The 24,903-nt window shown below is 35.3% G+C and overlaps 4 protein-coding genes across 6 annotated transcripts; 2 read left to right on the top strand and 2 right to left on the bottom strand.

Moving 5' to 3' along the window:
- Positions 1 to 1,428: 1,428 nt before the first annotated feature.
- On the top strand, positions 1,429 to 4,927 carry LOC125831570 (vestitone reductase). The gene is made up of 5 exons (XM_049510728.1): positions 1,429 to 1,448; positions 2,874 to 3,038; positions 3,469 to 3,996; positions 4,459 to 4,657; positions 4,752 to 4,927. The coding sequence occupies exons 2-5, from the start codon at positions 2,912 to 2,914 to the stop codon at positions 4,891 to 4,893; spliced, it is 996 nt and encodes a 331-aa protein (XP_049366685.1). The 5' UTR covers positions 1,429 to 1,448; positions 2,874 to 2,911; the 3' UTR covers positions 4,894 to 4,927.
- A 1,014-nt stretch (positions 4,928 to 5,941) lies between these two features.
- LOC125831573 (protein cornichon homolog 4-like) lies at positions 5,942 to 12,063 on the top strand. 3 transcript variants are annotated; one of them, XM_049510732.1, is made up of 5 exons: positions 5,942 to 6,152; positions 7,893 to 8,074; positions 9,245 to 9,367; positions 9,479 to 9,535; positions 11,699 to 12,063. In XM_049510732.1, exons 1-4 carry the CDS (start codon positions 6,081 to 6,083, stop codon positions 9,504 to 9,506), a joined length of 405 nt encoding a protein of 134 aa, XP_049366689.1. In that variant the 5' UTR covers positions 5,942 to 6,080; the 3' UTR covers positions 9,507 to 9,535; positions 11,699 to 12,063. The 3 variants fall into 3 exon arrangements, with proteins under 3 accessions (XP_049366689.1, XP_049366690.1, XP_049366691.1); XM_049510733.1 differs by having other exon boundaries at positions 6,018 to 6,152; positions 11,732 to 12,063; XM_049510734.1 differs by lacking the exon at positions 11,699 to 12,063 and adding an exon at positions 11,100 to 11,250 and having other exon boundaries at positions 6,018 to 6,152.
- Positions 12,064 to 13,220: 1,157 nt separating this feature from the next.
- Positions 13,221 to 19,059, bottom strand: LOC125831566 (E3 ubiquitin-protein ligase At1g63170-like). Its single transcript, XM_049510724.1, has 5 exons — positions 18,361 to 19,059; positions 15,327 to 15,446; positions 15,112 to 15,244; positions 13,842 to 14,006; positions 13,221 to 13,737 (listed from the first exon to the last, which is right to left on the bottom strand). The coding sequence occupies exons 1-5, from the start codon at positions 18,954 to 18,956 to the stop codon at positions 13,561 to 13,563; spliced, it is 1,191 nt and encodes a 396-aa protein (XP_049366681.1). The 5' UTR covers positions 18,957 to 19,059; the 3' UTR covers positions 13,221 to 13,560.
- A 1,400-nt stretch (positions 19,060 to 20,459) lies between these two features.
- LOC125831564 (shaggy-related protein kinase epsilon-like) lies at positions 20,460 to 24,408 on the bottom strand. Its single transcript, XM_049510722.1, has 13 exons — positions 24,207 to 24,408; positions 23,502 to 23,747; positions 23,328 to 23,420; positions 23,163 to 23,222; positions 22,771 to 23,043; positions 22,537 to 22,611; positions 22,330 to 22,386; positions 22,114 to 22,254; positions 21,734 to 21,784; positions 21,536 to 21,631; positions 21,317 to 21,400; positions 20,988 to 21,090; positions 20,460 to 20,901 (listed from the first exon to the last, which is right to left on the bottom strand). The coding sequence occupies exons 1-13, from the start codon at positions 24,264 to 24,266 to the stop codon at positions 20,840 to 20,842; spliced, it is 1,401 nt and encodes a 466-aa protein (XP_049366679.1). The 5' UTR covers positions 24,267 to 24,408; the 3' UTR covers positions 20,460 to 20,839.
- Positions 24,409 to 24,903: the final 495 nt, after the last annotated feature.

Here is a 24,903-nt window from a genome sequence, read left to right as displayed (position 1 = left end):
CCACTTAATTATATTATATAAAATATCTTTTTTATCCAAAAAAAATAATAATAATCAATTGTTAAAAAGAAAAAAAGAAAATCAATGAAGGTTACTCATTCATCTAAGTAGGTGTTTGGCCAAAGATTCCAAATATATTGAATTTGATATACTCTTTACCTTTGTGATTTAAAATTGGTTAACACTCATTATAAAAATGACTCTCATATACCCTCTAATAGGGGTGCATATCAGCCGGTTCGATTTTACATATTATCGATTTGATTTATTGATTTTTGATTTATGGACATACAAAATCGATATCCAAATCAATAAGATACTTATTATCGATTTTTTATTCTTAAAAATTTGAATTTGTTTAACCGATCAGAAAATGTTCAAATGTTTATATGTACATGGTGTTCATAAAGTGAAAATTGTAGCAAGAATAGAAATGCAACACAAATTTCTACATTTGTGACTGTTGTTTAAGACTAAATTGTTCGAATTCCTTCTTAAAACTCATGTAAAAAATTATAGAAATGACATTCATTAGTTATCTTTGTCACAAAACACAAAATTCCTTCTTAAAACTCATGTAAAAAATTATAGAAATGACATTAATTAGTTATCTTTGTCACAAATCACAATCAAATTAAAACTGAGATGAGAGAAAATAATACTAATTTGCATCAAGAAAAGACAAGATATCTCGATAGAAAGGTAGAGAGGCTATTACAATAAATAGTGTAAAAATGTATATTTTTTTTTGTAAGTAAGGTTTTATTTACCTAGTGAGAAATATATCCTCAGAAAAAATGCAGTTTGGATAACCATTCACGACTTATTTTAGTACATAAATATAAAAAAAATGTATATTGATATTGTATAAATACTGTATCAATATTATATATATATATATATATATATATATATATATATATTATAGAAAATATATTGTTTTTTCTGAAATAATTTATAACCATACATCGAATTATGTAAAACAAAATTGAGTTTTGTTGATAATATCGCCCAAAAATTAAATTCCAATTAGCTATGAAATCATGTCACTCAACCAACACATGCAAATTCACATTCTCACACGTAATCAACATGCAACTAGACTCCAATCTCTTTTTTGTCTATATTTAATAAAAATTTACACTCCACACTACTAATTTGCTCTTCATCTTCTTCTATTCTTCTTCAAAATTAAAAAAGTTCTTTTTTAAAAAAAAAAAAAATTAAAAAAAACATCTCCATAAGTTTTATAAGATGTCTCAAAATAATTAAATTTGCCCAAGAGTTATGTAGCGTAATTATCCCTTTTATAAAGTCACTAAAATGACTAGTGCTAAAAAAGACAAAAGGCAAATATTTATATATCTTTTTATGGCTGTTTCCAATAATTGATAAAATTGATTTGCTCTGCTCTTGAACGTCGGTGCTTGTCCATCCCACATTTCCAGGTTTTCTAACATCCCCTTTTTTTTCCGTTTCAATTTATATAATGTAGTTTGATTTGACATATAATTTTAAAAATAAATAATTTTGAAATTTGTGGACTAAAGTAAGCCGTGAATGGTTATCTGAATGGATGTTTAAAAGTTAAATTTTTACTAAATATAAAAAATGTATTATTTTTTGGAAGGGACTAACAGGAAAAATGAGTCAATTGGAATAGAGGGAATATATATTTTGCTTGTAATTTTATCGTCAATAATAGACATGCATCTTTTTTCTCTTTGGTGGTTGTTTTGATAAATGTAGTGGAGTATAGTATCGGGATAGCTTGCGTGCACTTTATATTAGGAAATTCACTATATATTACTCTTTTTGTTTCAATTTATTTACGTGGTTTTGACTTGACAAAGTTTAAAAAGTATAAAATATTTTTGATTCTTTTGGTCTTAAAGCCAAAAATATGTAAAATGTGGGTTTAAACATGTCAGGTAGAAATTTGAAATTAAAGCGTTCTTGAAAAAAGAAAGACAGGTCATGTGTTCTATAGCAAATTCAAAACTCATTTTGGCTGATCATTCTCTCGGATCAGCTACAAATCATCGCCTTGATAAGCTATCGCCTCACTAGTGCCAAGGGCAGGTTCTTACGCATTACTCACCTATCCGCCACTGGAAATAGTTTCACGGTTGCATTACTTATAGCTTCGTTGTTCATCCGCTTCTTTACTCCCACCATTATGAAAAATGGGTAACTCTGCGTACTAAAAATTAGCTAGATGAGAAGAAATAATCTAGTGTTTTTAACCTGGTTCAGTTCTTCCAGCCTCATTAACCTTATAAAAAAAATATCTAGTTTTTTTTTGTCTCGAGGATTTGGACCGAGGTCTATAACTGTTTCATTATCACTAGGCCATGCCCTTGGGTGGAAGAGCATTTAGTTTTGAGGTTGAAACTTGACCCCTGATACAGAAAAATAGCCCTGTAACTTCGGGAGAAGGGGTGCCTCCTCACGAAGGGGGTTGCAATGACCAGGACCGGACAAACTCTATTAACCAAAAACACAAGTCATAAAATCGTATTGTTTTCTTGATAACTGAAAGATGAATTTGGTTGCTGCAATGCATTCATACAACTGAGCCATGTGAACGAAAAGTTATACTGTAGTTGTATTTCCCTTTCAATATTTTGTGTCAACTAGTTTGGGATTGAACATTGTTGTTTTCAACTAACTTTGATGTTTTCCACTAAATGACGGATTGAGAATTAATGCTTTATTTTTTCCGATAACTTTGAAAAATGTTGCATAGTTTACAAAATTCTGCGAAGTAGCGACCTAAATACAGGAAATTCTACTTAGAGTCAGAGTCAGACCATGCCTTATGATGAAAGGGGAATGAAGGACGGTTCATTTGATGAATAGATAGCTGATAGAGACGAGACTAAGAGGACGGAATAACTGCGAAAGAGAGATGGAAATGGATGACAGCAAAGGTATGGTTTGTGTAACTGGTGGAACAGGATATCTAGCATCATGGTTGATCATGAAGCTTCTTCAACATGGATACTCAGTAAATGCTACTATAAGGTCCACTCAAGGTTAATATTTCCCACTGATTCTATTCATTCTCTTTTAAGGTATATGAATTTGAGAAATCCTTCAGTCACGAGTTAGCTTTTGGAGTTGAGTTAGACCCAAAGAGGCAAAGATTCATTTCTTTACCTGGTATGAAAGTCATGTCCAATATTCCATGTTTGGGTTCTCGGTCCACACTCTAATTTGGGTCTGGGCATTAGAGTGGGTTAGAGTTCCACATTGGTTGGAGAATAGATTGACGGTCTGCTTAAATGAATTTAGGTAATCCTCTTTTCATGAGCTAGTTTTTGGGGTTGAGTTAGACCCGTGTGCCATATCTTTAGAATTCCAATGAGTAGTTTAATCTCTACGTGTTTTACATGAATTGCCTTTCTAGCTGTTAGTCATTTAGTGTGTAATCTCTGAAGAAAAAACTTTGAATGAATTTTTTAGATCACAAAACAGATGTTAGCTACCTCACTAACCTGCCTGAAGCATCCCAAAGGCTACGGATTTTTAATGCTGACATGGACAAACCGGAAAGCTTTAGTGTAGCTATTGAAGGATGTGTTGGAGTATTTCACGTTGCTCATCCAATGAATTACGGGGACCAAGAAATTGAAGAGGAAAAGATAAGAAAAACAGTTGATGGAACATTAGGCATTTTACAGGAATGCCTCAATTCAAAAACAGTAAAACGAGTTGTTTACACTTCCAGCAGAACGGCGGTTGTGTTTAATGATAAAGGTTTAGACACAGTAGACGAGAGTTCGTGGTCTGACATCCATATCATGAAAACCTTAAAGCCTATATCTGCAGCTTCTTATGTGATTAGCAAGACTTTAACCGAAAAGGCTGCTCTTGTGTTTGCTGAGAAGCACGGATTAGATTTGGTAACCGTTATACCTAGTTGGATACATGGTCCCTTCTTGAGTCCTCAGTTCCCAGAGCCATTACGACCAGCCATGGCAATGATTTACGGTATGCCCCTTCTGCTCTTCAATCCCTGTAAGTTAATGTTATACATATGTTTGTTGTTGTATTTACATTTCGCAATACATTTGCTGGAAGCAGTGTCATTGTTTTATTTTCTTCTCTGACATAAGCGCGTATTGTTTGTGTACACAGCTTTCTTCCTCTACAGGCATCATCACACGCTTCTTCATAGATGATTTGATTGCTTTACGTCCTGATCCCTTAAACTTAAAGATTTGGTTCATGTGATCATGTTGTAACATATTCAGAAGGTCTTTTATCAGTTTTCTCTATATCCAACTCTAGTTTGTTGGACTCAGCATTTTCTTTTTCGATCTTGGCATGACGTTTCCAGCTTCTAATTTCATCTAACTCGTTCTTTTCCTTAAGATAGTTATATTCCAAATGTCGTGGTGAACTTGCTCTAAATTAAGCATTTCTTTTTGTTTCGTCTCCTGAATTACGCAGGTAATCAGGAAAACTGCATGAAGTATCCCTCGCTTACCCCATTCGTGCATGTAGATGACGTTGCCAATGCACACATACTCCTTCTAGAGAATAGTAAAGCAAAGGGAAGGTACATTTGCTCTGCTGTTGAAGTTACACCAGATGAGCTATTTAACTTACTCTCAGCTAGGTATCCTGAATATCGAATACCTAACGTTGAGTGAGTTCCCATTAGCTCCTTTTGCTATTTGTTCTTTTGACATTAAAAGGAAAAAAAGAAGGTTATTTAACTTATCATGTATACATGTTTGTAGTTCATTGAGGGAGATTGGAGGGATTAAGCATCCTAAACTTTCATCAAAGAAACTTTTGGACACTGGATTCAAATACAAGTATGGACTTGAAGAAATGTTTGATGGTGCAATTGAATGCTGCAAACAGAAGGGTTTACTCTAGTTTGTACTCTATGGCAGAGAAACCCTTGTCTAATATAATTGACATCCCTTGGGTCTCTTCGTTGAAAAATTATACTTCTTTCGTTTAATTTGTTTGTCACTGTTGAATCTTATGGTCAACTAATTAAATATATGTAACGTACCAAAATGTTCTTTGATAATGTGGTCTAAAACATGTCATGTAGAAAGATGGAGTTAAAGAGTTGCCAAAAGAAGGAAAGATGCATTCTTTTTAATGCGGTCTAAAAAAAGAAGGTAAAATACAAAAATGTGCATTTTAATTTGACTTCAGTTGACATCTATGTCCTTCAACCTCCAATTTTTTGAGTGTGCACAAGTAGACACTTCAACTTGTATAAAATTAAACAAGTAGACACACACTTTCTACGTGGTATATTACACATACGACCCCATGTAGGATGCAAATTGCCACATAGGACGCATGTTCACTAGTTCAATTTTGTACAAGTTTGAGAGTCTACTTGTGCACACCCAAAGTTGAAGGACATATATAGATCCAACTGAAGCCAAGTTAAATGACATATTTAAAACCTAATACTAATATGTAATTAGTAGGGATAGTGTTGTAAAATAGGCATATCAATTATTATTTTCTTAATGGATGTACCAAATCCAAATGTAATATATAAAAGTGACCGGAGGGAGTATACAAATATTTTTAGAATTATTTTTTTCAACTCAGGTATGAGACATAACAAATAAATTACAAAATTCACTCAGTTTTTCTGGAATTTTTTTTTCATGGAAAGCATCAAAATATCGAACACATGGAAATGTTTATCATAAAAATTTAAAAATCAACTAGAGGTTGAATTTCAAATATTTCAAGAATTTGAAAACAATAAAAAAAAATATTTTCACTTTTTCCACTCAAAATTACTCACAAAAAATTAAAAAATAACTCCAATTTATATTCACGGCAGTCACAAAAAATATCTTTTGTTTTCACTTTTAAAATATATTTTTTAAAAATTTTACAAAGACAGAATTGATGAAAATAAGGTGGGAGAAGAAATGGTCAATGTTCTAACAAAAGAGTAAAGTTCGCAACTTCTATTTTGCCGAGCTTGTGTATAGGAAGCACAAAGGCACAAATCTGCCGCCAGAAAAAAAAAGGGCAAAAAAAAAAAAAAAAACGAACAAGAGAAGGAAGAAGAAGAAAGTGCCATGGGCGATCTACTCTCATGGCTATTCTCCTTCTTCCTTCTCGTAGCTGTTCTTGGTACTATCCTATACCAGGTATAACTCTCAATTTTTTAGCTGTTTCCAGAATTTAAGCTTTATTGGTTCAATTTTTTATTGATCTAGTTATGTGTTCATATTTACTATTTTTATTACAAATTTAGTGAAATATTATGCACTAATTTGAACACCCTATTGAAATTACTGGGCTTAGATGTGTCAATTGGGCAAAATATGTCCATAGTGACTAGGATGGATGTGTCATATCCGAAAACTAGTAGTGTGCCCTATCTGGAGGGAACAAATAACTTAATTTTCTCCTGTGAACTATTTGTGTGAATGGATTAGTTCGATCTAAAACTTGAGATAACGGGTGTAAATTGAAAAATGATTCATAAGTAGTTGTTAATGGAGTCGAGATTACCAAATTCTGAGGTGTCTGCATCAATTTATGCCGAATTGCTCCTGTTGGTAATGCCAACATACTGCCTATGGTAGGGCCCATGAGGGGCTGGGTGGCCCGGGTTGAAGTCATGATCGAACATGACGTTTACTTGGTGGATTTAGTTAAGAAATAAAGTTGTGTGTTTGCTATCAGCGGTAGTTTTTGGCATGATGGTAAGCGCTTGATCGGTTGTTCCTAACAGGTACACATATAGTCTCCTGAACCGCATTTTCTAAATGAAACAGCTATACTTGACACTCCAAACCTGCTTCTGCCCCAGCCTTAATTGATCCATATAAGTTCTTTTGAGGTTGTAATAGGGCTTCCTTTTTCGTGGGTTATGGTTTGTCAAGAATTTCTGTTGTTCTGTTATCAAGTATTTTTTATTTATTTTTGTAATGGGTGTTGTGCAATGAAAATTGGGAAAATGAAGAATCGAGGCTTTGTGAAAGGGGAAATGTGAGGGTGGGAATTTCCGTGATGTATTGATATAGCATGAACAAATGAAAGTATAATTTTCTTCGAAAGAAGTATACTAAATGGCTATAATGATAGATTTCAATGTTGTTGAAGGGAGTGAGTAAGCTTGATGATATTGGACTAATCTGCGAAAGACGTAAATTGGTTTGATATTGAAGGAACTAGGCATTAAGACATGAACTGTTTCACATCTATAGTTTTTAGTTCACATTAGCAATAGAACTTTGTCTATGTGAGTTTCGCGTGGAATAGCTGGTCCCAAGCCACAATTAAAGAAGAGGGTTGTAGTAGACTGTCCATCAGCGTGAGAATTATTTAGCTGATTTTTCTTAATTAAACGCAATGGCCCAACCAATTCATATAGCAACTCCAACTGATTTGGAATTGAGGGAATGATTTGCAACGAAGCAAGACTTTGGCTTTATTATATTTTCAAGTATCATGGATCTTTACTTACATAGCTTCCAAAGATCCTTTGAAGTGATTTCTGTTAATTCACTAGGATGAACCAATTTCTATCTAGATTAAGGACTCTGTTACTGTTACTCCTGAAAATGATTTGAATAGAGAGTAACATGAGGTGAACTCATTTGTTTCAATAGACAAATATCACTTTGATTTACCATTTCATCCCTGATGACCTGGTATTATTTGTTATCTTTTCTAGTCCTTTTTAAGATGAACAAGCATGTCGAATGTTGAATGTACTAGAAAAAGTTACTAACTTACTATGCAGCATGTACCATGTTGTATTTAGATTGCATTGTTTACATAGTGGTTTTGTTTAAGCACTTCTTCTCTCTTTTCTTCCTTGTCTTATATTCATAATATCTGGGCTTGGAGAACATTACAATTGCAATTATTTATTGCAGCTCATGTGCTTGGCAGATCTTGAATATGATTATGTCAACCCTTATGATTCAGCATCTCGGATTAACAGAGTAGTGGTGCCAGAATTTGCTCTTCAAGGAGCATTGTGCTTCCTACATCTTGTGACAGGGCATTGGTTGATGTTTCTGATATGTCTGCCATACTTATATTATAACATCAAAGTGTAAGACTTTTCATCTAATTATCTTTAAGTGAAACATGTTAAAAGACTTTGCAATGTGTTGGTTTTTTAAAAGATGGTGCAACAAAAATGGTTTGAAGAAAGGATTAAAAATGTCTCCCAATATTAAGCATAGGGCTTTAAATAGCCAACTTAAAACAGAAGTTCTGCATATTTTAAAATTCAAAAACCTAAAATATCTCAACTAGTCTTATCTAACTAAATTTGAATTTAAACAAAGCCTCCTCCTACAACTAAACTACTTATTTTTCTGGTAATTTGGCAGTAACAAAAGCAATTTTCAACACTCCTCTGCTTCATTTGCTGCAATTTAGACAAGTTGTTCCTCAATTTCTACTTCTATTGTTTGTGCTTGAGGATTGTTTTGAGCTTCTCTGAATTTGTACACTTTTGTAACATGACTCTTTCTTCTTCTTTCTTTTCTCTCATTTTGGTTTTGTGCATTCAGTAACCTTGTCGGGTCTGAAAGCTCTTTTGGAAGTGATTTAATCTGGACAATTATAAGATATACAAAGTTATTGTAAGGATTTTTCTTCCATCACAATATACCATGAATCATGGATTTCAAGATATGATTTCAATTTCACTAATCAAATTTTGTAGTTTCACAATGAAAATTTGTGTGAGATTCAAAGAGAGAGTGTTGCTTGCCATGTTGGAAGAATAGGTTAAAATTTGGTATTGGTTAAAAATGATTTGAAATTTGTAGAGCATACAGTCACCTTCCCCAAACTTCACTTGTGGGATTACATTGCGTATGTTGTTAAAAATGATATTAAAAAATGGTTCTATAGATGAACTCACAGATCCCGTAAGACTAATGAGTTTCTTGATACCACTGCTGTTTTTTAAAAAGAAGGTGCAACAAAAATGATTTGAAGAATGACAAAATGTTTCTCAATATTAAGCATAAACCTTTAAATAGCCAACTTAAAACAAAAAATCTGCATATTTTAAAATTCAAAAACCTAAAATATCTCAACTAATAGTATCTAACTAAATTTGAATCTAAAAAAAAGACTCCTCCTAGTCTCCTACAACTAAACTGCTTATTTTTCTGGTAAATCAGCAGTTGTCAGTCCCTTTTTACTGTGTTACTTAGCCCTGACATCTCAATATATAATCTGACAACTGATGTTAACCCTTCATCAGCTATACTGATCGCTGCCACTTGGTAGATGTAACTGAGATTTTCAATCAGCTTCCATGGGATAAGAAGGTTCGGTTGTATAAGCTTGGATACCTTGTGATACTTCTAGCCTTTTCGATATTCTGGTACGGTGTCAGCAACAAGCTGCTAGTTCTCATCTCTTAAACAACTTGTAAACCTAATTATATCAGTAATTTATGCTTTTAGCTCATGCCTAATCTTGTTTGTGATTTTAGGATGGTTTGGAGCATTGTGGATGAATGAAGTATGAGGAATTGCCCCTTTCATGAAGGGTTTGTACCCTCTCTCTCTCTCTCTCTCTTTCTCTCTCTGAGTCCCCCATATGTTCAGAATTATATAGAAAAAATGTGAAAAACTAGGATGATCCCGACTGGCCAGGCCAAATCGGGCAACTTTGTCTTTTCATTTTCTTAGATGTTTTTGATAAAAAAATACTTCATCTGCTTCAAATGACGAATTATGGTCCTACATAAGAGTTGCAAATGCACCGGTTTGTAGGTGCGACACTACTATGACTGAAGGTGTAACAAGGGACGAGGTAGCCTTTGCACTTGTAATCAATGCAGAGTTACTTAAGAACCGAACATTATTGAGAAAATAACTAATAAAAGCGATAACAACTAGTTGAGATTGTGGCTTAGTTGCTGTCGTTCACTAACATTAGGTCTATTCTAGTTAGAGACTTGTATGTCAGTGGAGGGGTAAGTCTAAAATTTAGAGAAAGGGAGATGATATACTATTACATGACAGACAGCAACTTCTTCATTTTTGCTTCTTTACCAATTTGCATGCATAAAAGAGAGGATTTACTATTATTACCAAAAAGACATCAATGGCTTCATTTGTATGTTTTTTGGAATTTTGCTTCTGGAATGTTGTCTTTTGGCTTTTCGCGAAGTGTGTGGGTTTCAGTATGGGCACTATATATGAGTAAGGGGAACTGCTTCTGTTTTTTTTTTCTGGTAATATGAAATTTTATTAGAGGGAACTCTTTGCACCACACTTAGGCTACCTACATCTGCCTTGTGGATAGAAATTCATTTTCTGCAGTTGCTTGGCTAATCTTGGCTTCCACCTACCTCAGCAGTGTACATCCCGGATTATCATTTTGACCATAACTACATCAGATCTTCTCTTGTTCTGGAGTACCTTTTGGTTCCTCCCTTGCCAAATGTAGTATAGGCTTCCAGTTTGTGCCATTTTCTATACTTCAGTTTGTGTGATTTCTACCATAAGCATGTGTTCTTACCCAGTGCAGCTTCTCTGTCCACCCAATAGCAGTTCTGCTTATACCTTGCCAGCTGAGTATCTTCTGACAGATGATAGATGAAGTTGAGCATTTAAAGAACAAATGTGTATATCTTCATCTTCATTTTCTCCTAATGGAGATGTTGAGTTACTACCTGTCTACCCGTATCCCGTTAATCAGCTTGTCTCTTGTGTATAGCCTTCCTTGTATTGCCAAATATAGGATAAAAGGCCACCTTGATTTTTGCTAACCATTTTCCTCCATTCTCAGCTTGTTATAAATCTTCCTTATGGAGTGTTTCCCTAAGTTCTGTAGGTATTAATTAGATAACCCAGTACCCTCCATGGTGATTTCCTGGCATTATCCATGATGCTCGCTTAATAGTCACCTTCCAGATTGCTTTCCTTTTCCATAAGTTGTGTACGCATTGTATCCAAGTTTATCTTTCTTCTTGCATAGATTTCAATAATGCTTCAAGATGGCAGCTTTGTTCCAAACCAGTATATCAGTAATATTTAATTCTCCAGCTGATTTGGGCAATCATAGTTTATCCAAGGTCACCAAAGCCTTCTTTGTACATTTTGCAGCACCAGTCCATAGGAATCTTCTACAGACAGTCTCGATCAGATGAATATTCTTCTCAGGCAGAACGAAAATTTGGGACCAAAGTTTGTATGTTAATTAAGACACTCTTAAGTCTTAATCAACTGCAACCTGCGTGCATAAGATAAGAATTTTGCATTCCAAGTGGTAATCCTCCGTAGCATCTTATCAATCAGGGATTGACACTGTCTTACAGATAATCTTTAGAACTCAAAGGAACACCTAGATACCTGAGAGGTATGGGGAACTGTTGAAAAAACCAAGTATGCTACTTTTGCTCATTTTATCCTGACAAAACTACATTCCCAAGATTCCCAACAGCCGAAATGTCTGGTGATCGTTTGTGTACTAAGACTCCATTAACAGACAATTGTCAAGTTAGATATAATTCTACTTTTCCAGGGTTTTGAACCTCATCTTCCAATCCATTTTAGGTGGTATGATTCATGTACCTTTTGTTACCTACTATATTAGAAGCTATAGTTAAAAAGCCACAAGCATTTGTTACATTTCATCATCTCCTAAATCTCTTCTTTATGGGCTTTGCTTTTTGTTTGTTTGTTTTTTCCACCTCTTTTCTCAGGTTTGATCGAATGAAGAAATTGGGATTTCCCAGGCACTAGCACAGTGGAGCTGGCCTTTTGACATCTATCAGTTTACTCAGTTGATGGTGCCATAAACAGATTGTCGGTGATGGCTTTACGGAATTAATCTTATCTAAAGGAAGTGTAAAAAGTCCTCAACTGGCTGGGAAGCATACACTTTCTGATGCTTGAGTTACATCTCTTTTTTTCTTTCTTTCTTTCTTTTTGTTAGGTTTAACTTTATGATGCCCTTTAAGCATCTAATGTTTTGGGCAATAGGCACATAGTTGAACTTGTGTAAATCAGGATAGTCGTTGGGATTTTATATCATAATGTCTTAGCAAATGATTTACTGAATGTACTAGTTTCCAGTGTAAATTAATGTTTAGTAGAATGACTTACCTTTGGGGGTACTATGGGTTGACTTTTCTTTATTTTGTTACATAAGCACCATGATATTTACATATTCCCCAAATTTTGTGTAAATATTTGTTGGTATGAAGGTTCACTATTGAATCGCATATGATACCACACTTTACTTTAGATAGTCTTTTACTATGTGAATATAAAAATCATATGTGAGTACATAAGAATCATAGGTTGAGAAGTTAACTCACCACATTTTACTCACATAGATGAAGCTAACTTAATAAATACTCAATTAGATAGGTTAAGAGGTTTGCAGTATATGTGATTTTGTTTTAAAAATCAGATCTGAGTCAGGTCGGGATCAAGATGATGGTTAAGGTATGGGTCAAAATTTGAGGTGGGGAGTTGAGTCTTGGGGCGAGGTTGAGATTCAAGTCTCAGGTCAGAGTTGGGTCCCAGATTGGGGTCCTGAGTTGGGGTCAGGAGCCGGATCCTAGGGAGCCAGGTCTAGGGTCGTTGTTTTGGTCAAAAGTTGGGTCCACTTCGGGGTGAGGTAAAAGGTGTATTCAGGACAGTGGCATAGCCAGAAATTTCTTGAAGGGGGGACGAGTCACTAAGTATAATTTTTTTTTTGAAAAATGGATGCACCAATTTTTTTAAAGTCAAACTATGTCATATTAATGATTGGTTTTTTTCGTTGAATGAATGCTCCAAAAATTTTAAAGTAAATTTTTTTAAGTTTCAAGTTTTTACCGACCTCTGGCGACGGCGGTAATAATAACGATGAGACATAAAATAGAATCAAAAGAACTTTTTTTTTTCTTCAAATTTCACCATTTTCGTTCTTGGTAAAGTAGTAGAATAACATTTTACACCTTAAGTAAAAGTCATATACTACGGACGTAATCAAATGATTGACTACGAAAGCATGTATACCAATTCGGAGAAACAGAAATTGTGAGAGGATATATTCCATAACGAGGCAATTCCAGAATATTGCTGGCAGTAAAGATAACTGATTTCATACAGTGGTGGCAAATGGGCAGGTTAGTTGGGTTTGAGCGAGTCGAAAACGAATCAAATAAAAATGGATCACAACTCAACCCATCCATATTTCCTGTAATCAAATATAGGTTGGATAAACAATATTAAAAATAAATCTGACCCTTTTTATGTATATATGTAAGAAAATCATAATACGGGCGGGTTAACCAAATCTGGGTTATTTTCATGCAACATGCCCTTGTAAGACATACCGTGAAGAAACCAAACAGAAGTTATATATAAAAGCAAAATACTGCCATCTATACGGATATTATATTGAACACAGAAGTAAACAGCCATATATACTGAAAATATAAGAGAGCAGAAGCAAGTTCTGGGCTGTCTGAGTCTGAACCTGGTGAAGCATTTCCCGGTTGATGAGACGATTGAATCCCAGAACTTATATCAAGATCTTTAATGTGAAGGATGTATAAGTGGCGGCGCTTGCTTATGCTTCTTCACTGCCACTTTGATTGCCATATTTGAGTATGTTGAACTTGCAAAGAGGACAGGTCGCATTTATATACAACCACTTGTCTATGCATGCTGCGTGAAAATGGTGATGACATGGGAGCTCACGCAGCTCGATTCCATCTTCATAGGAACAAAGGCAAATGCAACATTCCTGCAAATGTAAATAACAAATTTAACTTCTAAAACTTGGAAAGTTTGTGATACTTTATGAAAACTTCCTGACTGAGAAAAAGACGAATGTTTCATAAAACATACAGCATCTTCTGGTGGAAGAACATGCTCAGTAGGTGTATCGGTGTCACATTCAACCATTACTCCTCCAAATGATTCTTGGATATCACCATTCTCTTTTTCAAAGTTCCCTAGTCTCTTAAACTTGTACTTAGGCAATCTTTCAACATCTTCCTTAGTTGCACCTTCCTGTTTCAAGGGATAAGTAAATTATGAGAGAGATATTGAGAACTACCAGGTGAGAGAGAAGATCCACGCAAGAAAAGCAGCGGTTCCATCCTATTTTAAGTAATCTCATTTAACTAGATTCTCAAGTGGATAAGATCAGTCGAGTGGTCTCAGTTGGAGATGAAATTGCACGTGTTTGTGGATTGAACGAAATTCAAGTCGGGGAATCAATGACAGGACATCAATTCAATTCTTTGGGGAATTCAGGCAAGAGCTGAAATTCCAGTTGCATTTATTGTACAAGGGTGAAGAAATACATACAACTTTTTTATTACTTCGACTCTTATTAGAATAAATAATGCACATCAATATCTCCTTTCAGTAATATAAAGCAGAGATGGGATTGTACTAGATAAAAGATCTTTTCTTAAAAGGTCTAACAAAAGGCAAGGCTGCGCAAAAAAAATCCCCAGCAATGCTGATTACACATCTACCTTCCTCCGTTTTATGTTTCTAAAACAAACTTGGACGTATGAAATAACCCAAACAAATGTATTATCTTACACAATTTGCAACAATTCTTTGAACCATATTGACAAAAATCAATACGTTGTGCACATTGAAAGCCTTTTTTTCTTTGTTTATGTATAACAAGGAGCTCTAACTCAGACAACATATTAAAAAGAACAGCTGCTCCAAAAGCATAAACAATGTGTGTGTGTTGCTGAATCTGTTTTCCATTTTTTATGAACACTACACAGAGTATTCATTGATATGTTTCTAAATATTCTCAAGTTAACATTATCTATAAACACAGGAATCTCCTAAAAGCTATTATCGAAGTTGTTTTTCCTTCCCATAACCACAAATATTTATAAGGTTACAACAACAACGCACCCACAGCAGGGAGGGTAGTGTGTAAGCAAACCTTACCCCTACCTTGGGAGGTAGAGAGGTTGTTTCCGATAGACCCTCAGCTCAAGGAAAAGCATATCAAAGCAGTTCGGGAAAGGAAATACAGAAGTGAAGACAAATATTTACAAGTTTGACTTACATACCAAAAGGAATGGCATTTGATGTGAATCATGACAATTGATAGAAGTGACGAAAGGTTTTACAGATTTACCTGATCCGTCACTGCATATAAGATTGCAATAATACATGGGAGACAGCAGCAAACAGCAATTCCAATGACACAAGCCACAGCAACACATATAACAACAAAAAACACATCAAACGCCAGAAATGTGATACAAAGCCTGCAAAAGATACCATTTAAATTAACATAAAGTAGAAGTATAAGAAAATGAAGCACAGCTAGAGCCTAGTTTTGAGATAAACCAGTAAAGTTGAGGTGCATCACGGGGCATAGTCTGGCCACCAGCAGATACCCAGTAGAACCCAATTATCCACCAAATGAAAGAAAACATGGTGTTTGCAGACTCCAGATGCTTGGCAACACTGAAACAATAAAACAAGAATCAGTGGTACATTATTAGGCACAAATATGCAGTTTTATTCTTCTCGAAACATTTTTTAAAAAAAAAAAACTACATTTCAACCATTTAGTCATGCATCGGGAACAACCTTCATTTTTCACAGTTGGCATCAGTTTGAATATCCCCACTTGTGGGATTGCACTGGGTATGTTGTTGTTTTGGTATCAATTTGAATAACTTTGAGATTCATGTTCAACTATCCAAGTTCAGCAGCCTACTGGACGATATTTCTCACATAGGCCAGTAAAACTAGACCATCAGTGACACGGGTGTCCATTTCAGCACCCGAGAAGTTTTGAAGTAAGTTTACTTTTGAGTTACAGTATAGTGATAAGGATTGTTGCGTAGCACCAAATGGGTTTATGTATGTTCGAGACATAATTAAACAAATAAAACTGTGTTTTTTATAACAGGTTAATCTTTTAGATGAGCACACACTTTAACATGGTATCAAACATAGCAGACAGAGATCCTCAGTTTGAGTCTCACCGCCACTCCTTATTTAAAAAGAATTTCCACATGCTTGACCATGAAAAACAATCAGGCTTACATGTGAAGGGTGTGTTGAATACATAGTTAAAAGAATAAAAATGTGCTCTCTTTAACACCTTAAGCCTTAAGATGATATGATCACACACTTTAGCAATGCAAAATTAAGAAAAGAAACTAGCACTAAATTCATTTGAGCACACCAAAATACATAGCCTTAGCTAATTTAATATCACTATATAGTTGATTAGCCAAATCAACTCTTATGCATAATCTATAATCTGAGATATTGATCAGAACCTACACTTTCCTGTTTAGGTAACATGTCTCCCATTATCAAGTCTCTAGAAGTAAAGCTTCCCCTGCCTCACTATTCCAATAGGAAAGGTTCCTGTAAGATTGTTTCTCAAAATGGAGCCTCTAGTGCCTCTCCAACCAAATAGGCCAATATTGACGCAGCAGATTTATGCAGTGATTACCTATGATAAAGCAACATTCATACAAGAAACAAGCAAGCTATCTAAGAAAGACATCTGCAGTCATCAGAAAACCACAATCCAGATGTCATTTTTCTGCACTACTCTTGCTATCCTAATTTCTAGTAAAATGACAACCTCAGCATCCTATCTTGACAAAAGACAGTGCAGAGTAAACCAATTGATGCCTTTATCTGAATACACAGTTTTTCAGCTGGCTGTTATGTTAGCTGTAGTGCTCCTTCCCAAATTCTCTGAGCTTGGAAAGTATTTTCAGTATTTTCTTATGATGACGTGGTCAGAGTCCTGAAACTTCCTTCTTTTATGTAAGGAATTATCCTGGTTGGTCGAAGCTAGAAGACAGCTGGACGAACTTCTATTTTGCATAGGGGAAGTAAGATTCACACAGAGACAGCTGCTATCTGGAAATATCTTTCTACGTTAGCTAGCCGGGGCGGGCTTTCCTATAGTAGTTCCGCGGTGGCCTCTAAATGGCTGTCCCAAAAGATTCCAAGCCCTTCCAAAACCAGATTGTACACATCCAACTTCCGATTCTTTAGTTATAGGCAGAGGCCGAACCAGAATTTTAGGTTTATGGGTTCTGAATTTTAAGACAGGACAATGACCTCAATCTAATGTATAACAATCCCAAACTAGAAAACAAATACTAATATTTAATATATTTTGAAAAAATGACAAACTAAATATGACAAACTACTTAAACACTATATAAATGTAAGTACTATCATTTTAATAGCACTCAACAGTTGTCATATCTTAAAAACGATAAACAACCGTTGGCACCCGCACCGCAATACAACAATTTGCTTTTTTGGTTAATTATCAATGCTTTTTTTTTTCAAAAAACTGCACATAGAAAAAAAAAAGACCTACTAGGAGAGAGTACTGAATATTCTCTTTTAGAAAGAGAGCATATATATAGCAAGAAAACAACTACAAATGAGGCACAGGTACCAAGTTTAGAACCCACATATCTCCTAGGGGAAACAAAAGCTTTGCAGTCCGCCAATACACCACTGAACTATATACTTGTTTTTGTATGTTGTTTCACATGTTAAAAACCTAAGTTGCTCGGATTCTTCTCTTTCGGTGCCGCAACCATGTGAATACAATGTAGGTGTGGGATCCGTACCCAATATGGTCAGCTGATTTTGGATACTTTGACCAAATTCGAGGGAGAAATTTTGGAATGATTTCTGTAATCAAAACAGATTCGAAGATAAGGGAATACCTTGTATATATAAATTTCTATTGCCACTCCCTTTCCTTTTATCTCCTTCCAAGATTCTCCTCTTGATCATTATTTTCTCCTCGAGTTTTCCAAATAATATCTCATAATTTAGGTTTTATAACTTTATTTTTAGATGAATCCCCGCGCACCCGTATCCACACATGGATCCGTATCCCCGAATCTTAAAATTTAGGTCATAGAGGATCCGACCTCTAGATCCGCATCCGTATCGTACAACCGCACCCAAGTCCGAGCAACTTAGTTAAAAACTATACGAGTATTTGTTTCTTGAGTTTCTAGTACAAATATAGGGTCGATGTAAACGTTAATGGGTTCACCTGAATCCCATGTTACACTGTAGCTCCGCCCCTGGTTATAAGTATTTTTAGGGCTACCACTCTTTCAGCCATTCTACAGAAACTAGCTTCAGAGTTCAATTAGTAACCCTAAGCCAACTTACACAACACTAGAAACAACGTCAAGCAATTTCTTGTTCACCAAGCATCCACAAAAGCGAGAATTACCAACAATGATAATATTCTCATTCCATCTCATGTGACAGTGTTTAAACAGGTATATATGCAGTTTAAAATGTTAACTTACTTTATAATGCAACAATAGTTATTTGAATAGTTTAAATGAATGAGATCATAAAATACCTAGTTTCATCCTCGTTTTGACTCCTCTCCTGCGAATAATTACCAGACTCCCCTCCGTCACTCTCCGAACTCAAGTTCCCAACTCCGGTATTCCAACTAGCACTCCCGCTTCTCTGCTCAGAACTACTCAAATTTTCAGAGGACTCCCTTAACCGTCGGCGTCTATACTCAACGAAAACACAAACCATATGAAGCACACTCTGTAAAGCATATCCAACAATCCAAAGCCTTAACGGCATAGAAGGAGACTCATTTCGGCTCAGTACAAGCACAGAAATCGATACAATAACAAAAGCTAAGTTCCATAAAAGATCTATTATCACTATAGGTTTTGAGTAAGCCCAATCACTTTGCCGCTCCTCGATTTGCTCAGCAGCGGCTTCTCTTACTCGCATCGACGGCTCACGCATCAATCGGCGGCTACTTGCACGCCGTAGAAATCCAGCAGCTCCTCTGAGGCTCGGAGGGCGACGGAACGAACGTCGGTTCCTGGAATTCTGGCTAGTGAGAAACGGCGTCGTGTCAATTCCGACACCGTCACTTGGGCTAACGTCGGTGTTAGGTATGTTATCATTGACGGCTGTTGCCGTAGACATCGCCGGAAAATTTGTGTGAAGAAAACGACGGGAAATTGAAGTTTGTTTCAGGTAGGGTTGATTTTCAGACAAAATGGTGATATTGAATTTGGGTTAGGAAAGTGAAATGACGCATTTCTGGTGCACACGCGCTTGAGAGTACAGACACCTATTCTATTTTGTAGCTGCGCGAAGTGAAACCCGCCAAATAACACGCTTCTGTTTCTTTTCCTTGTAGTAATAAATAATTAGTATTTCTTTTCTTAAATTTCTATTTTACATATATAAATATGTTATAAGTTTTTTGCCAAAAATATGAAATATTCCATAATTATATCTATACACTAGAGCTAAATTCTTAAATTATCATTGTGAAAAAAAAATGTTCTTATTATTTTTTAAGTTCAATGATGTAATGTATGAGGTTGATATAGAAGTGGGGTTTTGGTACACAAGTTATTAGTAGAGAGAAAGTTTTAAGTATGTTTGGGTTTATTATCCAATGAAATTGAGAGATTGACGGTGATGTCACACATCGTATAGATGCAAAGTGGATGAAATTGAGGCTCACATCTAGAGTCATGTGTGGTAAAATGTGTCACCAAAACTTAAAGGCAAGGTATACAAAGCGATGGTAAGACCAACTATGTTGTATGAAGCGGAGTGTTGGTCAATCAAGAAACGTCATGTCAAGAAGATGAAAGTTGCGAAGATGAAGATAGATGTGCGGGCATATTAAGAGAGATAAGATTAGAAATGAAGATATTCGAGATAGGGTAGGAGTGACCTTGATAGAGATAAGATGCGAGAAATAAGATTGAGATGATCTGGACATGTGTAGAGTAATTGCACAAAAACACCAATGCGGAGATGTGAGAGGTTGACTATGGATAGTTTCAACTGATGTAAAAGTATGCCGAAGAAGTATTGAAGAAATTTGATTAGATAAGACATGATGTTGTTTTAGTTTACCAAGGACATGACCTCAGTTACTAGATCCATTTTGCTGAGCCTTTTCTTATCTCCTCTGCAGCAAGTTGCTGGCCTCGCGCCACAAACTGATGGTGTCTCGAAGTTCTCCTGGCGCTCTCCCCCTTTATTATGTAAAAAGGCCCACGTTTTTTAAACATTGTTTTGTTTATACTTCTATACTACTAACTGTTATAGTATTACGCTAATCCGTCCAATTTTCACTAAGTTTTGTGTTTTAATTTCTATATGTTCTTTTACAATTTTCCATTTACAAAATAAAATTATTTTTCCTTTATCAGAACAAAATAAAATGATGTTTTAATAAAATTTATCTTATAGCAATTTAAATTGCATATCAACCGAATTTCTTATGAATTAAGGATTGGGCCAATCCTGTTTTCATGAGCTAGTTTTGTCACCGCAACTTGTTAGTGACACCCCCTTTTTTGTCCAAACACAAAATGGAAAATGCAATATTGAGATCTAGACAGACAGAGAATCGTAACTGAGACTATTTAAATATAGTTCCAAAGAGACATTAGAGAATACATAACATTCCTATAAAAGGCAAGTGGAAGAAATCAAATCAAATTGATATACACAAAAATAAACCTATTTCAACTAGTAATCCTGTTTGGAAGAACCTACTGATCTTCTGAATGCCCACAAACTAGATGTTTGTTGTAAACAAAAAAAATTGATAGATGTGAACTCATCTAGAACTGCCTAGGGCATTCTACACTAACACATCAACTTAATAAATAAAAGAATTTCATAGTGTGAACTCTAACTCTGATCATATTAGCACATGACTCTTTCTGCATTGCATGTCACCATCCTTAGCTGGCCTAGAACATAGCTGCATTTGATGCTGTAGAACACTGCTGATCACATGGAAAATAGACCCCTCTCAAAAAATTCATTTGCACCATTCACTTCCTCGTGTGCTCAGGAATAAGGCGTTGTCTCAGTTCAGTACGTGCACCAGAAAGTTCTGCATGAGGATTACTACAGTCAGACGGGGCGAAATAATTAAAACAATAAAGTTAGGAAGGAAAAAAAAAGGGAATTCAGCTCAACCTTGAGGTGTGAAGTTGAATAGAGGTGGCAAAGGTCGTCCATTAGGCAAGCAAGCATTTGGTTTCCTCAGATCATCAAAGAAAGGGTGCGCACATGCCTCCAACTGAAAATGAATATAAAGTTATGACTCATTCAAAATGCCTCATCATATCAAATCCCCAAAAGGAGTCTACAAGCATGTTTCTAACATACTACTGGTGAAATATGGTCACCCTCTCAGTAGGCTTCATAAACTTATTGATTGTCCACAAGTAGTTCGGGTGTGTTTTCTCATTAGCTACTTTCAAGCTTTATACTAACAGCAGGAAAAGGCTAAGTCATTCACTTACAGCAGTACATCGGAGAGTTGGTGAATACTGCAGCAACCTTGAGGCCAGATCTACTGCTTCAGGGGGTATTTTTCTTTGAAATATCTGCAAAATATTCAGCACCTCGGCCTATGAGTGAGTGCACTTGGAAGGGACAGTGGGTCAAAGAACTTCAGCGAGAGAACAAACAAAAGAAACTAAGATATAAATAAACACTATACTTGATAATTTGTAACAAACCTTGTGCCACGGGTGAGCTTTGATTTGAGGAAACTTGAACTCTGTATAATTTGGATTCATGCACCTAATTTCCTCTCTAGTTGGTGTCCCCAAAATCTAGCATGGATTAAATCCATCAATATCATAAGCAATGTAATGAACTCAACTGGCACTGCTTTAAAAATGGGGGATGAAAACTGATGTCCCATAATAGCATACCTTGATTATCTCCACCAGCTGATCAACACCACTTTCTCCAGGGAAAAGAGGCTACACATAATGCAACATTCAAAGCATCAGACTAGTTTATACCACAGTAACTCGAAATATGATGCTCAGAAAAAAAGATTTTCTAAAACTTCTATAGAGAAGTAGTATATCAACAAAAAAAAAAATACCATAATAATATCATGATCCACCAAAAAAGAGAATCAACTACAAGTAGGGAAACATTTAGGTGCAAGCACTTACATATCTACCTTAGCAAAAGAGAGGCACCATAGAAACCAAATCTATGTGCAATTGTAAGAAAAAATTACCAACTTTCTACAGCTAATATCAGAAAGAGTGAGAAGATAGGAACCACAAAGTCGACTCACCTGTCCCAAAAGTAGCTCAGCGAAAACGCAACCAGCTGACCACATATCAATTGCAGTTGTGTACTCTGTAGCCCCAAAGATCAATTCAGGCGCTCTATAATACCTAGAACAAATGTAGGCTATATTGGGCTCCCCAGGCACCTATGGCAAGAAGACAAAAGTCTGAGTAGATGCAAACACCAAGGAAAACGTAGTTCTCAAAAGAACACCACATACCAGCATCTTTGCACTTCCAAAATCACATATCTTTAACTGATGAGTGTGTGGATTAACCTATAGCAATAATTAAAACAATAATACCACAAATAGTTAGAACAGAAGCAATCACAATGAAGGAAGAGGGAAAACAATTGTCTCAAATAACCAAGGAAATAGAAGAGCTACAAACACCTAGAAGCAAAGGAGCATAACCAGCAAGCTTACCAAAAGATTCTGAGGTTTAATATCACGGTGACATACCCCAATTACATTGTGCATGTAATTCAGAGCCCGACATATCTGCGTAATGATAATTATGAGAAAGAAATCAAGTTATAACTTCTGAAGAATCAAGATAATTCATAATAGAGTCAAGATGACATATTGTAAAAGTGTCGAAATTATCTTATTTACACAAAGTTCCTACATATAAAAGTAAAATATCACCCAAACGCTTACCTGGTATGTGTACAATTGAACATATATGATGGGCATGTGATGGTTCACTCGGCTGTAGTGCCTTGAAACTCGGTACACAGTTTCAGACACATACTCCAGAACAAGGTTAAGGTAAACTTCATTCTTCTCAGTAGTAGAATAGAAACAGTGTCTCAGGTGAACAGCATTAGGATGATCAAGCATGCGCATAATCTGTAGTTCCCTGTTCTTGTATCTCCTATCCTGCAAGACCTTCTTTATGGCCACAGATTCACCTGTTTCTAGGCACTTTGCCTAAGGGAAAAAAAACAGAGAAGAAATGAGCAAACGTCAAGCAGAGCCGCCCAAACGACTTCAATGCTTTCAAATAAACACCTAATCCTTCCTACTGACCCAATCAAACACAATTTTACCTGAAATACAACTCCAAATGAACCCGTACCCACCACACGTTCAGCCATGTAAGACAGTGTCTGGGACAACAACATGAAATTTATTAATTGAATAAAACCCAAATACATAGCAAATCACAAGCCACATCACATCTAAGTCTGTTCAATTCTGAAGATGAAACTTACCTGTTTCTTCTGTCCATTTCGACCACTCAGAGTAGTCACAATTATCTGGCCTGTTTCTGTTCCATTACCACTAACAACAGTAGGCTCCATATCCTATAACATTTTATCATATCATAAAAAGAGATTCTCCATAAACAATAAAGCAACATGATGTCTATATAAATAAGAAGTTACCTTTAAGTCATCCTCATGATCATAAGAGTTTTTCTCTCTAATTCTCATTTCATTTGGAAGCTCCTTCTTTCCAGATTTATCTTGCCTAGTATCGACAGTCAATGTACTTGCATCACTTCCCTCAGATGTAGAAGTCACATCATCCTTTGGCGCTATAGTACATCGCTCTTCCATTTGAATTTCAATATCAACCCTGTGATCTACTTTTTGCTCAATCTTCAGTCTCTTTAGGCTAATATCCCCTCCCTATTAAATTAGTAAAAAAAGTGAGATTATATGGGATATATTGTTGTTTGACGACAATGCACTTAAATCACATCAGGAGAAACAATAACAATTTCATGATTCATTTAAACATAATTTTGAGCAGACTTCGAAAATAAACCTAATCTCACAAAGAAATAACAATAATCATATTGCAGAGCTAATATGATAAAACTACACCAACTTCCTTTAGATTTACCAAACTCTGTATCAATCGGTCACATTAACAAGCTAATCAAGTACAAATAAGCATAATATAGAACAATTCAAGGCAACATCTCCAGTCAAAAAGCCCTAAAATAAAATAAAAAGTTGAAAAAAACATGCTACACAAATCAAATCAACAAAAAACGAAGCAAACAAATCATATTTAGACAGAAAAAAACAACAAAAAATTCCATAAATTCGCATATGAGATGAAAAACAGAGAGAGAAAATTACAGGATCGGAAACGGAAGATCGTCCAGAAGCAATGCTCTTGAGGCGACGCATCACATTCATCTCTTTCCTTTCCTTCTCTTCCAATTTATTCAAACCCTAAAAATTGTTGCTTCTCCTCTCTCTCTCTCTTCTTAATCAGAAACGAAAAGTTTCTGAAAAAAAGAGAGAAGACGAAGAACAACAAACAAGAAATTGATATACAGAAGGAGAAGAAATAACAAATATATATATTCTCTCCTTTCTGTGTTCAACAAAAAAGAGACAAAGGAGAAGAAAAATTGAAAATGAAATTGATCTGACCAAAACAGAGTATACTCCTACATAGCCATTTACGTTTCGATTTAAATTTCGAGATTCAAACTTTTAAAAAAAATTAATTTTAAATAAAATATACAAATTCTACTTTGAAAAATAAAGTGTGTAATTTTTAGAACCTCAAGATAATCCGTAGCTTCTAAGGTTATTCAAAATCGAATTGAAATTAATAATACGAGTCGAATTTTTTTTATTAGTTTGTCGATAATAGATTATTGGTTAAGCAATTTCAATGACGGTTTAGTTTTTTTTAAAATTATCTTGTTATCGTCCATCAGCTTAAGTGTATGAGTTCATTTGATTTGTCACCTTGTTTTTAGGTTATTTTCAATAAAAAAAAATCAAATCTTAACGGTTAAACCAATAACAATCAATAATTGAT

Source organism: Solanum verrucosum, unplaced genomic scaffold, assembly GCF_900185275.1.
Source record: "Solanum verrucosum unplaced genomic scaffold, falcon-dt-bn FXZP01000049.1, whole genome shotgun sequence".
NCBI classification, from domain to species: Eukaryota; Viridiplantae; Streptophyta; class Magnoliopsida; order Solanales; family Solanaceae; genus Solanum; species Solanum verrucosum.
The sequence above is the reverse complement of the archived record's forward strand: the minus strand, read 5'-3'. Positions and strand labels throughout refer to the sequence as shown.

Bases quoted from the DNA above. Each gene is read 5' to 3' on its own strand.
- LOC125831570 (XM_049510728.1), top strand. From the start codon at position 2,912: ATGGAAATGGATGACAGCAAAGGTATGGTTTGTGTAACTGGTGGAACA. The intron at 3,997-4,458 runs GTATGCCCCTTC...TGAATTACGCAG, and splicing joins AGCCATGGCAATGATTTACG to GTAATCAGGAAAACTGCATG. The intron at 4,658-4,751 runs GTGAGTTCCCAT...ACATGTTTGTAG, and splicing joins TATCGAATACCTAACGTTGA to TTCATTGAGGGAGATTGGAG.
- LOC125831573 (XM_049510732.1), top strand. From the start codon at position 6,081: ATGGGCGATCTACTCTCATGGCTATTCTCCTTCTTCCTTCTCGTAGCT. The intron at 6,153-7,892 runs GTATAACTCTCA...TATTTATTGCAG, and splicing joins TTGGTACTATCCTATACCAG to CTCATGTGCTTGGCAGATCT. The intron at 8,075-9,244 runs GTAAGACTTTTC...ACCCTTCATCAG, and splicing joins TTATATTATAACATCAAAGT to CTATACTGATCGCTGCCACT.
- LOC125831566 (XM_049510724.1), bottom strand. From the start codon at position 18,956: ATGTCTACGGCAACAGCCGTCAATGATAACATACCTAACACCGACGTT. The intron at 15,447-18,360 runs GTATTTTATGAT...TTATTGTTTCAG, and splicing joins CAAAACGAGGATGAAACTAG to TGTTGCCAAGCATCTGGAGT. The intron at 13,738-13,841 runs GTATGTTTTATG...TTACATTTGCAG, and splicing joins TTCTTCCACCAGAAGATGCT to GAATGTTGCATTTGCCTTTG.
- LOC125831564 (XM_049510722.1), bottom strand. From the start codon at position 24,266: ATGAATGTGATGCGTCGCCTCAAGAGCATTGCTTCTGGACGATCTTCC. The intron at 22,387-22,536 runs GTAAGCTTGCTG...TTATTGCTATAG, and splicing joins TTAAACCTCAGAATCTTTTG to GTTAATCCACACACTCATCA. The intron at 22,255-22,329 runs GTATGTGGTGTT...TTCTTGCCATAG, and splicing joins TTGGAAGTGCAAAGATGCTG to GTGCCTGGGGAGCCCAATAT.